Source organism: Ochotona princeps, chromosome 1 (genome assembly GCF_030435755.1).
Source record: "Ochotona princeps isolate mOchPri1 chromosome 1, mOchPri1.hap1, whole genome shotgun sequence".
Taxonomy (NCBI): Eukaryota; Metazoa; Chordata; class Mammalia; order Lagomorpha; family Ochotonidae; genus Ochotona; species Ochotona princeps.
The window spans coordinates 75,303,539-75,316,333 of record NC_080832.1 but is presented as its reverse complement, the minus strand read 5'-3'; the positions used below and the strand labels follow the sequence as shown (position 1 = coordinate 75,316,333).

At 38.7% G+C, this 12,795-nt stretch overlaps 1 protein-coding gene across 4 annotated transcripts in view; it reads left to right on the top strand.

Moving 5' to 3' along the window:
• The window catches only part of DOP1A (DOP1 leucine zipper like protein A), a 103,746-nt gene extending 90,963 nt beyond the window's left edge, over window positions 1–12,783 (top strand). For all 4 annotated transcript variants that reach the window (XM_058661061.1, XM_058661063.1, XM_058661068.1 and 1 more), the window contains 6 exons: window positions 1,423–1,575; window positions 1,808–1,944; window positions 3,063–3,118; window positions 3,908–4,072; window positions 7,567–7,696; window positions 12,202–12,783. In XM_058661061.1, the coding sequence (XP_058517044.1) occupies window positions 1,423–1,575; window positions 1,808–1,944; window positions 3,063–3,118; window positions 3,908–4,072; window positions 7,567–7,696; window positions 12,202–12,507 (947 nt within the window). In that variant the 3' untranslated portion in view covers window positions 12,508–12,783. The remainder of the gene's footprint in view (window positions 1–1,422; window positions 1,576–1,807; window positions 1,945–3,062; window positions 3,119–3,907; window positions 4,073–7,566; window positions 7,697–12,201) is intronic.
• Window positions 12,784–12,795: the final 12 nt, after the last annotated feature.

Genomic DNA, 12,795 nt, shown 5'->3' with positions numbered 1-12,795 from the left:
TTTTTTGTTTGTTTTTGTTTTTAAAGATTTATTTATTTTTATTACAAAGTCAGATATACAGAGAGGAGGAGAGACAGAGAGGAAGATCTTCCATTTGATGATTCACTCCCCAAGTGAGCCGCAACGGCCGGTGCTGTGCCAATCCGATGCCGGGAACCAGGAACCTCTTCCAGGTCTCCCACGCGGGTGCAGGGTCCCAAGAATCTGGGCTGTCCTCAATTGCTTTCCCAGGCCACAAGCAGGGAGCTGGATGGAAGTGGAGCTGCCGGGATTAGAACCGGTGCCCATATGGGATCCCGGGGCGTTCAAGGCGAGGACTTTAGCAGCTAGGCCACGCCATCGGGCCTGGTTGTATTCTCATTTGGGAAAAAAACAACATATTTTCTGTCATCTTCACATGTTTTTTTGAGGTTCGGATTTCTTCACCAAATATTTCTTGAAAGATAACAGTGGACCTGGTATAATAATAACTTTAATGAAGGTTTAAAAATTGTTTCAGGAAGGAAGAAATAAAAGGAATAAAATAAGCATATGTGTGATAGATTTTAAATATCAGCCAAAAAGCTTATACTTCCTATGGAACTAAAACTGCCACAAAAAGACCTAGGAACAGAATAGTCACTGTCAAGGAAACAGTTCACAAAAGTCTTGGTTGGGAGCAAATTCAGTAAGTTTATCTAATAACAGAAAAAAACCGTATGACTGTGGCAAAGTGAACTACAGTTGAGGAGCAAGTCAAGAGGGAAAAAAAGGTAAAAAGGTCAAGGCCATGTTTGAAGTTATTTTTTAAAGTAATGTGAAGAATCTGTGCAAATAACATAAAATGTTTCAGGACTTCACATGTTGTTAGTGATTTTTGCCTTCTGAAATCCATAGGTTTTAAATTTTCCTATCTCGGCATCACAGCTCCTACCACTTGCTCTACTGGCCTGCAAATCTAGCATGCTGGTCTGTCTCCCATCCAGTCTCTACCAGAGAGCAGTTCCAAATCCTCTATCCCAATGACCTCACATTTAGCATATTATAGGACACTTACCCATTTTAAAAGGATTTCTTCATTCATTCATTTAAAAAGCAAAGAGGCAGCACCAGATCTCTCATCCACGCACTGGTTTACTACCCAAATGTCTTCAGCAGCTGAGACTGGGCCGGGCTGAAGCCGTGAGTTTGGAAATCAATCCACATCTCTCATGTGAGACCCAATCTTCTGACCGCAGGTTGCACATCAGTCAGAAGGTGGAATTAGAAGTATAGAGTACAGAAGAACTGTGATCCAGACAATCCATGTGAGATGTACGGGTTCCAAGTGACTTCTCAATTGCAATGCCAAATGCCAGCCCTCTAAGCCATTTTTTAAAGCACAACAGAGTAATGTATTAACTGACTAGATGACTATCACAGCCTCTCACTTTCTTTTTCCAGCTCGTGTAGCTGTAGCTCAAAGCAGTTCACTTAATCTCTTTGCAAACAGAGATGTGGAGCTAGAACAGAGAGCCATGCTTCTCAAAAGATTAGCATTTGCTATTTTTAGCAGTGAAGTTGACCAGTACCAGAAGTATCTTCCAGATATACAAGGTAAATATTGAAAACTAGTGTTTTTTTCAATTTTCCTAATAAATTTCAGATATAGTTACTTCAAATAGTTCATGGAATTACAGGATAACTTTATTTTGATGCCAAAAACTTAAAATGAAGTTGATCCTTCACCAACTACTGTTAGCATGAAAAGTACTGGACTGGGTTATGCAATTTTATTTGATGATGACTGAAATATTTGGTTATTAAAACTACACTGCTTTTCTTTCAGAGAGATTGGTTGAGAGTCTCCGTTTGCCCCAGGTGCCAACTCTTCACTCTCAAGTGTTCCTGTTTTTCAGAGTGTTACTTTTAAGAATGTCTCCACAGCATCTTACCTCACTCTGGCCTACTATGATCACAGAACTTGTGAGTTCATTTTAATTCATTCAGGTTATAAATCTAAATTGTATGCAAATTTCATTCTTTTCCTTGTACTGACTGGAAAACTAATCTTGAAACAGCTTCAACTAATTATAGTTTCTGTAGTTCAAAATAGTGAAACAAATCAAATTCTATCTCCATACAGGTTGAACTTTCAAATATACAGTGTAAATGGCAACTTCTTGTGAATGATCTTACCTGATTCCATGTGTTGGCTCTTTTAAGCCACTTTTTTTTTACTTTGTCGTAGGTAACAGGCCAGTTCCTATCTGTAGTATGACCTCTCATGATAAAGATGACTGAGCTATATTTAAATTGAGTGACGTAAGGCATAAACTCAATCTTTAAATACAACACTTGAAGTTAAACTTGCTTCAGGGGCAGGCATTGAGGTCAGTGTTTAGTACGGTGATTAAGACAGCTCCTTCCCATAGCTGAATGCCTGGATGCAGTTCCCAACTCCTGACTCTGGCTTCCGGGTAATGCAGACCCTAAGAGGCAGTAGCTGATGGATCAGTTAATTGGGTTCCTACCACCTCTGTGGGGGAACCGGATTGGGTGGCTGGCTCTCAGCTCCAGCTCCAGACCACTGCCTGCTATTTCTGGCATTTGTAGAGTGCCTCTAGCTCATAGGTTCTCTTCCCTCTCTTCCTCCATCCCCCTTTGTTCCTCCGTCTCTTTACTGGAAACAAGAAAACTTTCCCAAGTCCCACCCACTTTGACCTCTTCTTCCCCAAACCACCCCCAGTTATCTGTGTGGGAATGTTTACAGAATTGTGAAAGGAAAATGAATGAAGAATAGGATACGTATTTCTATTTTGGAAAACCCAGCTCTATAATTTCTCCAGGAAGAATTTTGCTTTAAAAATACATTAACTTTTTTATCCTGATGACAAGAAAATCCTGTCTTCAGCTGATTTGATTCTGCCAAATGATCAGCAAAGCTCTGTGCTGCTAAATTTACACTTTTGTTTTCAGGAACTATGTATAATTTAAAGGATCCTAAAATCTGCTTTTACATTGATGAAAATACAGCCTAAAGCTAACATGAAAGCATTAAATAACAGTTTAAATAAACACAATATTTATTTCCCGGTCTTCAGGTACAGGTATTTTTACTGATGGAGCAAGAACTTACTGCTGATGAAGATATTTCAAGGTAATGTGATTTATTCCAATGTAGTTTTTAACAGTTTTTAACAAAAATTATTGAGAATATCCCTTAGCATCTAATAGTGTATAGATATTATTTATCTGAATACTTCATACATTTAGCACATTTTCTAACTAATCAAGTGTTAGTACAATATTTCTTAAGCATTTAAATTGCATTAAGCTGTCAGTGTTCATGACCTTTGAGGGCTATACGTATATTTATTTTAACATCTATAGTATTTGTGTAGTATTTGCATAACATGATCCATGCTGATTTGGGTAGATTGGATCTGGTCCCTGAAACATTGTAATATAAGAAAACCTGTTAGGATAGTTTAAGCCTGTTACCAGGATAGATATATGCAGATCTTCCAGAATGGCCACAGCTTAACATGCTATAATTCGATTCTTTTGCAAGAGATAGTTTTATAAAAGTTATAGGTAATTTAGAAAATGAAAAATTCCCTTAAGACCATGTAATAAATATATTCTTTTACATGCCAGATATTAAAAAAACAAAACAAAACTCTCCTGTACCAGTGACTGTTGCTATTATTACAGAAGACTTCCATTTTTGCAGAGGGAAATTGAGTAGTAATGAGATTTATTAGTTTTACATTATATATTTGAGTGTAGTTTTTGAAAACAAAATTTAGTTATGACCTTACTTACTAATTACTGGCACACTTGAAGCAGGATGATCTTGAAAAGCATTAGCTAGCACCATTAGAATCAACAGGAGCTCCATATTGGAAAACAGCTGCAGTGTTCACATGCTGTCTGCTGTCTGCAGGGCTTCCGGCCCCTCTGTGGCTGGCCTGGAGACCACCTACACCGGGGGCAATGGCTTTTCTACTTCCTACAACAGCCAGCGCTGGCTCAACCTCTATCTGTCTGCTTGCAAATTTTTGGATTTGGCTCTGGCATTACCCTCTGAAAATCTTCCTCAGTTCCAAATGTAAGTAAAATATTAAGTGAATATTTTTTAAAATTTATTTTATGTGGTCAGTGACATCTAAGACTATTTAATTATTTGTGCATGTTGAAATAGTCATAATTGTTACTAAAAATGTAATTCTTTTGACAAGAAACAGGTTAGCACACCTATTGCAAATAAATTGTTGATGTGGATACATTAACAAGCTGTTTCAGTGAAAATACTGAGTGCCCTCCCAGCTTTAAGTGAAGGAAGACAGCATTGGAAATATGACGGGTATTATGTCAGTACTTGTATGGGTTGCTTTCAGCGCACCTGGCAGAGACCCTTCCTAGTTTGAGGAGGCAATCCTTCCAAATTCTATGAAGTCAACATTGACTTTCTACTAAAGCCAAACAGAGACACAACAGAGAAAGAGAACTACAGACAGATATCTTTGATAAACACAGATGCAAAAATCCTCAACAAAATGCTACTAACAGACTCCAACAATACGTCAGATGTACCATTTATCTAGACCAGGCATAATTTATCCCAGGCATGCAGGGACAGCATAACATACAAGGATGTGCAAGAGTTCTATGAGGCAAACTACAAAATGTTATAAAAAAGAAATAGAAGATGATGTAAAAAGATGGAAAAATTTATTATGTCATGGATGAGTAGTATACATGTTTAATGCAATCACAATTATCCCAAAAGCTTTCTTCACAGATCTAAAAAATGATACAAAAATTCGTCTGAAAACATAGGTGACCACAGATAGCCAAAACTACCACAATTCCAGATCTTAAGACATATTACAGGGCAGTAGCAATCAAAACAGTCTGTACTGATGCAACATACATTCCTGCTTCCAGACAAAGACGGACTCCCAGTGAAACTGGTGAAAATATATAGACAATGGGATGCTGGACTGTCTGACATTGTCTTGTACCAGCAATGTCGGAATACACTTAAATAAGAAACTGGTGGAATTATGACTCCTTATGCAGAACTATACTATTGTAACAACATGGGGAAAATCTGTCAAGGGGTTGGAGTACTGGGGGGAACCCCAGTCTATACAAAATTATACCACAAAATTCAAAAATTCAAAATAAAAATATAACAATAACAATAGTCTACTGAAACAGGAAAATCAAGGGAACAGAATAGAAACCCCAGAAAAGAGCCCACACATGTACAGCCACCTAATCCTCAACAAGAGAATGGAAAATAACCCAGGGAAAAGGCTGGTGTCTTCAACAAATGTTTTTGGGACAATTGGGTAGTCATGTGTAGAAGCAAGAAACAAGACCCCCAGATCCATCAAATTACTAGAAGAAAACATAGGAAGCACTGAACATGATACAGGCATAGGCAAAGACTTCCTAGAAAAGTCGCCAGAAGCATAGGAAGGCAAAGCCAAAATAATTTGGATCGCATCAAACTAACAAGCTTCTGTACAGCAAAGGAAACTGTCAACAAAGTGAATAGGCAGCCAACAGAATGGGAGAAAATATTTGCACACTACACGGCTGATAGGGGACTAATGTCCAGGATTTACAAAGAGCTCCAGAGGGTCGGCGCTATGGCTCAGTGCTAAATCCTCGTCTTGCACTCCAGGGTCCCTTATGGGTGCTGGTCTGTGTCCTGGCTGCTCTGCTTCATCCAGCTCCCTGCTTGTGGCCTGGGAAAGCAGTCGAGGACGGCCGAAAGCCTTCGGACCCTGCACCCATGTGGGAGACCCAAAAGTTCCTGACTTCAGATTGGCTCAGCTGCACCAGTTATGGCCACTTGGGGAATGAACCAGTGGACAGAGGATTTTTTTTCTCTCTCTCCTCTTCTCTATAAATCTGCCTTTCCAATAAAAATAATTCTTTTAAAAAAAAAAGAGCTCCAGAAATACAGCAACAGCAAAACAAACCGGCTAAGAAATGGGTGAAAGAAGTGAGCAGATATTTTTCAAAAGAACAAAATCAAATTTCTATCAAATATATGAAAAACCTTTCTTAAAAATTTATAATATAGGAGAAAAAGAAAATATCATAATCAGTATTCTAGGCATGATCTCTTTCAGAAGTTCAAAATATTACATAATTTTACTATGCAAAGTAAAAGTTATCTGTGTAACTTAAAGATAGCAGTGAATTGGGGAAACACTTTCAGTATACAAGGGTACTTAGGAATGTTAGTGGGAAAATGGAATTTTAAATGTTTCTTTTGGTACAGTTTTTTTTTTTTTTAATTTTGGTTTATCTGAGATCATTAAAGAAAGAAGTCTTTCATTTACTCGTTTACTTCCTGAGTAAAACCCAAGGCTCGGCCAGACAGAAGCCAGGAACTAGGACCTTCCTCCTCATCTCCCTCATGGGCGGCAGGGTCCAAACACCTGGGTTCTCTTCTGCTGCTTTCCCAGACCATCAGCAGGGAGGTGGAGCAGAACGGGGAAAGCCAGGACATGAACCGATGCCCCATGGGATGACAGTGCCATGGGTGGCGGTTTCACTTACTATGCCAAAACAGCCCACAAAAATTCTTTTTTTTAGACATACATGTAGGGGTTTTTTTTTTCCATATATTCATTTTCCATGAATTCTTTGAAAAACCTAGTAAATGATAAAAGTCTAACATGCTTAGTATATAAAAATTAATACCTTGGTAGAAAAAATGAAACAAAAAGCAACAATTGATAGTTTGTATAATAAAGAAGAAATGCTTCTAAACGTAAGGTGCTGATCTGAACTCAAAAGGGAAATACCAATTAAAATGATTACTGAATGTCAGCATGGCAAAGAAGTGAGAGCTTTTTTTTCCTTTCTATCCCTAACAACAAAAGCATTCATATTCTCATCCTTTGCTTACTAAAGACTAAAACAAGGTGCAGATGTTTGGCCCAGCAGTTCAGATGCCTTTGAGATGCCCACATCCCAGGTGGCAGGGCCTAGGTGGGCATCTCAGCTCTGCCTCTGTTTCCAGCTTCTGCTTGTGGACACCCCGAGAGGCAGATAATGGCTTCAGTAATTGGGTCCCTGTCTTTCATGTGGGTGACCTGAGTGAAGCTTGGCACTCCTGGCTCTGGGCTGGCCCTGTCCCAGCTTTTCCAGCATTTGGGAAGTGAATCTAATGGAAGATATCCATCTCTCTACCTTTCAAATAAATAAAAGTCAAATGTTTAAAAGATAAAAATTAAGCACAAGGGAACTGTTAAGGAAGTCCTGCTTTTTTAAGTTTTAATTTTCTCATTTCTTGGCTTCTCATTTATATACCCAGGGGTATACAAATGATACTATACCCACTTATCCAATCGGGAAATCAAATCTTTGTCAGATCTGAATGTTATGACATAATGAGAAAAACAAAACAAAGGCAATTTTCCTTTTAAGAAGTTTTAGCCTACTAGTTAATGTGGAAGTGTGGCGCACCTGACATTTGAACCTCTGTAGGTGGTGAGATGATAATTTTTCTGCACTACATAGCCTTATCTTACGTGACACAAAACCTTACTATAGTTGCTATCCTTCTACACATAGGTACCGATGGGCCTTTATTCCAGAAGCTTCCGATGACTCCGGTTTGGAAGTCAGAAGGCAAGGCATACACCAGCGAGAATTTAAACCTTACGTGGTACGACTAGCAAAACTCCTTCGGAAGAGGGCAAAGGTATTGTGTAATTTTTTTATTCATTTTTGCTTTGCTAATTAAATGTTGCTTTAATGAGGAATTTACTAAATAGTTCCTGGGAAACAGGTCATATTGAGCTTGTCTCTAGAATTAAATGTCCATGAGCCTAATAGTACCATTTTTAAAAATACATTGTAAAAATACATTGTAAATATTTTAAATATATTGGTTATCATATTAAAATCTTAAAGAGAAGAAAATGGAAAGCTTTTGTGCACTAATAATAAACATACTTTAAAATATTTCCCCCTCATTGTCAACAACAACACAATAAAATAGATTATAAAAAAAAAAAAAAGAAGGAAATGACAGAGACATGGCAAAAACAAATAAACCAAAAATGTATAAAAAAAAAATATTTCCCCCTCACAAGAGAGTACCTTAGAACTTTGCATGTAATCACTTAACACTCTCGTCCTAAATAATTTTCACATTAAAAACTTGATATTTTTCTATGTCCACAATGTTCAATGCTGCAATGTGAAGCAAAATCTGAGTTGATTGAAAAGTGTGAAGGGATGTCATGTTTATTTCAATAGAACTCATCTGAAGGTAAGGAAAAAAAATATATTTAAAAATGTTTTAAATAGACTCATTTGTTCAAAAGTAGGTAGACTTCAATTAGAAAAATGAAGGGAATAATCATTAACATTTAGCTTACCCATGTGAAGTAAAATGTATATGCTAAAAATTTCTTTTCTGCATTGGTGGTTTCCCCTATTTAAATCATGAACTACACTAAGAGATCCTATCTGGTACAGTGTGGGGGGTGGGGGGCGAACGTCCAGCCTGCAGGCTGTCTCTGGCCCTGAAAATTCAGGTCTGGCCCTGCAAAGGCAACTGCAGGTGGGACTTGAAAGTCAGTGAATCTATAGCAGACTAATTTTTAAGCTGATAATTTTGGATGGTCCATGACTGATGTTGTAAGTAACCATATGGCCCATAGCAGAAAAAAGGTTCCCCACCATAGCTGTACAGTTACGTAACAGAACCTAATTTTCTCTCTCTTTTTTTTTTAAAGATTTGTTTTATTACAAAGTCAGACATATAGAGAGGAGGAGAGACAGAGAGGAAGATCTTCCATCCAATGATTCACTCCCCAAGTGAGCCGCAACGGCCGGTGCGTGCCGATCCGATGCCGGGAACCAGGAACCTCTTCCGGGTCTCCCCCGTGGGTGCAGGGTCCCAATGCATTGGGCTGTCCTCGACTGCTTTCCCAGGCCACAAGCAGGGAGCTGGATGGGAAGCGGAGCTGCCGGGATTAGAGCCGACGCCCATATGGGATCCTGGTGTGTTCAAGGCGAGGACTTTAGCCACTAGGCCACGCCGCCGGGCTCTACACACTAATTTTCTCTTTAAACTTGCTCTTTTCCATGAGATTTTTTTTTCTTTAGTTTCCATTGCTGATTCTGTTATGTCCCATTTAAATAAATGTCAAGACCTGTCCCACACACCAAGATTTGAAAGCACAGCTTGAAGTATTAAACTTTATTAGAAAGGTTGTAAAAGTCTTCATTATTATTATAAAGATCTTTATTAGCAAGGTAGTAAAGTGACTCAAAAATACAAAGCATCTAATTAGAGAAATTTCTCAAGGAAAAAGTAGGAATTTTTTGTAGTTTAAGCATCAAATAAATAAAATACAGATAAAATTTGTAAAATATATCACATTTTAATAGTATTCAGTACGTATCGGGCTGTTATTAGAGGTTTTCACCGAAGAACAGAACATTATAGAAACTGGTGTGCATATCATGATCCCTTTGTTGCTTTTTGTCATTTTTTTTTCATTTTAAAATTTAAAAAACATTGCACAGTTTGAGGCTCTGTTTTGTGAGGCCTTGTTTGCAGTATCTGCGTTGAATGCCTTACAACTTTTCAGTCTCCTGGAGTATCCTAACAAGCAATTACTCTTAAGCTTAGTTTCACCTACGTATTTATACATGCAATTGATAAAATCCATTGAAGACATGAGAAATTCAGAGTGTCAGTTGCTGCTTTAGGGGTGACAAAAATGGACAGAGATAAGGATGAAGTTTAGAGGTCAGGCTAGAACTTGAATTCTTTCACTTTGACATCCCAGAACTTGGATTGACAATCACAGCAAAGCCAAATCAATGTGAATATATAACTTCCCATGCACAAGCCATTTTGCACTACATCCCATTAGGAACAGCAAGTTTTATAAGACCCGTGCTTATCCAGAGGATAAATAATGACAGCCTTTGGCCCAAAACTTGTCCCACCTAGTAAGACAAGATTTTTATTTGAAAACTTCTTCCCATTCAAATCACTTTAAGCAAGGTCTTCATGGCCAAGTATACTTTTACTGCAACGAAGGCTGTGAGTCCTCTTTCCTTCCGCAGGACAAGGAGGACTTTGAGACAGTGGTTTTGGAGGGACTAGAGATGGCCACGCATCAGGTGAGGGTGGCTGTTTGAAGCTTGTGATATGGCAGTTAAAGCTGCCACATCTGGACCAAATACTGAGATACACACCCAGGTCTGGATTTCAACAAGCCCAAAAGAGGTAAACGGGAAGGAACTCTTTCTTCAAGTGTAGATTTGTGAAGTCAAAGGAGAGATAATTTTTGTGAAAATTTACGTAACATTGAAGGAGAGTTAACATTGAAGGAGAAGTATTCTGGTAAATGACCAGGAATACTGAGGTGTACCCTTCTTGGTCATGTCTTTAGCCAAAGTGCCTCTCTTAAAGGCATATCTTGATAAGACTATAAGCAAAAGATTGTGCCATAGTTCTTACAATTGGACATGAACTATTAAAAATGCAAACTTATCATTCATTTTCTGTCAGCAGAAATTTATTTCTGTATATCTTTTATTACCATTGAAGTGTGGTTTGATTTGAGGACCTAGAAGTACAGTGACCAGCCAGGACTTTGGCAGTGGTAGTCAATGATGTAACAAAGCCAATGTGTGTCATAATAGAAAGGAAAATGCTCTTGTAAATCCAGTGGCCTAAGAAGTTTCTAAAAGTTAAATTGATTACTTTTTTTTTTTCTGCGGTTTGGCTTGTTTTTCTGCTTCCAATAAATATCTGGGTGATCCTGTTTGCTCAGCAGTCTTCCATTAAAACTTACTCATAGGACTTTACTTTAAAATAAGCAAACCAACCTTTAGAGCACCAAGTAAATTGCACTTTGATTCCGCGTTCTCCCCTAGGAAACTGCAATGACAACACATTAAGTGGGTAGGTGTTTGGCCTAGCAGTGAGAACACCAGCTGGGTGACTGTATCCCATGTGAGAGTTTCTGGGTAGAGCCCCAGCTATTCCAACTTACTGCTAAGGTCCCTACCTTTCATCTGGGGGGTTCATATGTTGAGTTCTGGGTAATTGGCTGTGACCTATGCTTGCCCTCACCATTGCAGGCATTTGGGGAGTGAACTAGCATTTGAAACATGTCTCTGCCTTTCAAATTTGTAAAATAAATAAATAAATAAACAAACAAACAGTAAAAGAAGGCAAACTCGTTAGTGAATGACCAGTGAATGACCAATGATAATTGCACTTCCTAGGTCTCATTTTTTTTTTTAAATCTGGTTTTATTTTGTCTTACATCCATTCAATCATATGTAGTTATAGCTGGCTTTTGTAAGCTAGCTTCTTAATACATAAATTATGTTGACAGTTTTCACATTTTTTTTTAAGATTTATTTATTTTTATTGGAAAGGCGGATATACAGAGAGGAGGAGAGACAGGAAGATCTTCCGTCCGATGATTCACTCCCCAAGCGGCTGCAACGGCTGGACCTGAGCCCATCCGAAGCCAGGAGCCAGGATCTTCTTCCAGGTCTCCCACACGGGTGCAGGGTCCCAAGGAGCCCATATGGGATCCCGGCACGTTCAAGGCGAGGACGTTAACCACTATGTTATCGCGCCGGGCCCTCACATATATTTTCATTTGACTTTTCTACTGTAATACAGAGATTAGACTTCCCTGCTTTGTAAGTGTGGGATCACTGTACCCTACCAAGGATGCATAGTAGGTAAACAGCAGAGGCAAAACCAACCTGAGACTGACTTTAGGCCTGGCTTTCTTTCCTGGCTATTTAGAAGAGGCCAGGAAGCAGCAGTGTCTCCTTCCTCTGTGCTGCAGAATGGATAGTCACTACTCTGGAACCTCCTCCCCCACCATGTGACAGATTTAAGGCATTTGATTAAAAGGGAAGTAAGTGCTTAACCAGTGGTAAATGAAAAAACTCTTCGTCCCTGTCATTTTCTTCTGTACTCATTTTAGAAACTGGTTGCATTCTGGTTGGAAAACACTACTCCAGTTAGACCACTCCATATAAAATGAAGTGGCGCTAAAAGACCTCCAAAGCAAGAGGTTTTAATCAAGTCTGGAGTGGAAAGTTTTCCTTTGTATTTGTTTCTTAATTCTATTGATGTTTACATCCTTTTAAAGTCTCCTAACATTCTGTATCATTTGTCAGCAATAATTCCCTTTCTGGTTTTTTTTGCAGAAAAATCCAGAGGAAGACAACTCAGGGAGAACGCTGGGTTGGGAGCCGGGGCACTTGCTGCTCAGCATCTGCACGGTGCGCAGCATGGAGCAGCTCCTGCCGTTCTTCAACGTCCTCAGCCAGGTCTTCAACAGCAAAGTCACAAGCCGACGTGGAGGACACTCAGGGAGCCCTGTCCTCTGCTCAAACACCTTCCCGAATAAGGACATGAAACTGGAGAACCCCAAGCCATCTTCCAGCAAAGCCAGGCAAAAAATAGAAGAGATGGTAGAAAAGGATTTTCTGGAAGGAGTGATAAAAACTTGAGCACCACGAGTGGTTCCATTTAACTTAAACGTAATTACTGAAACACTACTGAGTTGTATAGGTTTTTTTTTTTTATGTAACAAAATACACTTCAGATTGTATTTAATTTAAATATTTGTAAATAAGAGCAAATGTCTGAATATGGCCTGAATCAAGTATAAATAGTGTTGGCTCATACTGATTATGATGCCTGAGAGAGCTATATATACATATGATTCATTGTTTTACTGTCCTGAGTTGTCGTAAACCTGCAAAATATATACTGCACATTTTTCTACTGGTTTCAAG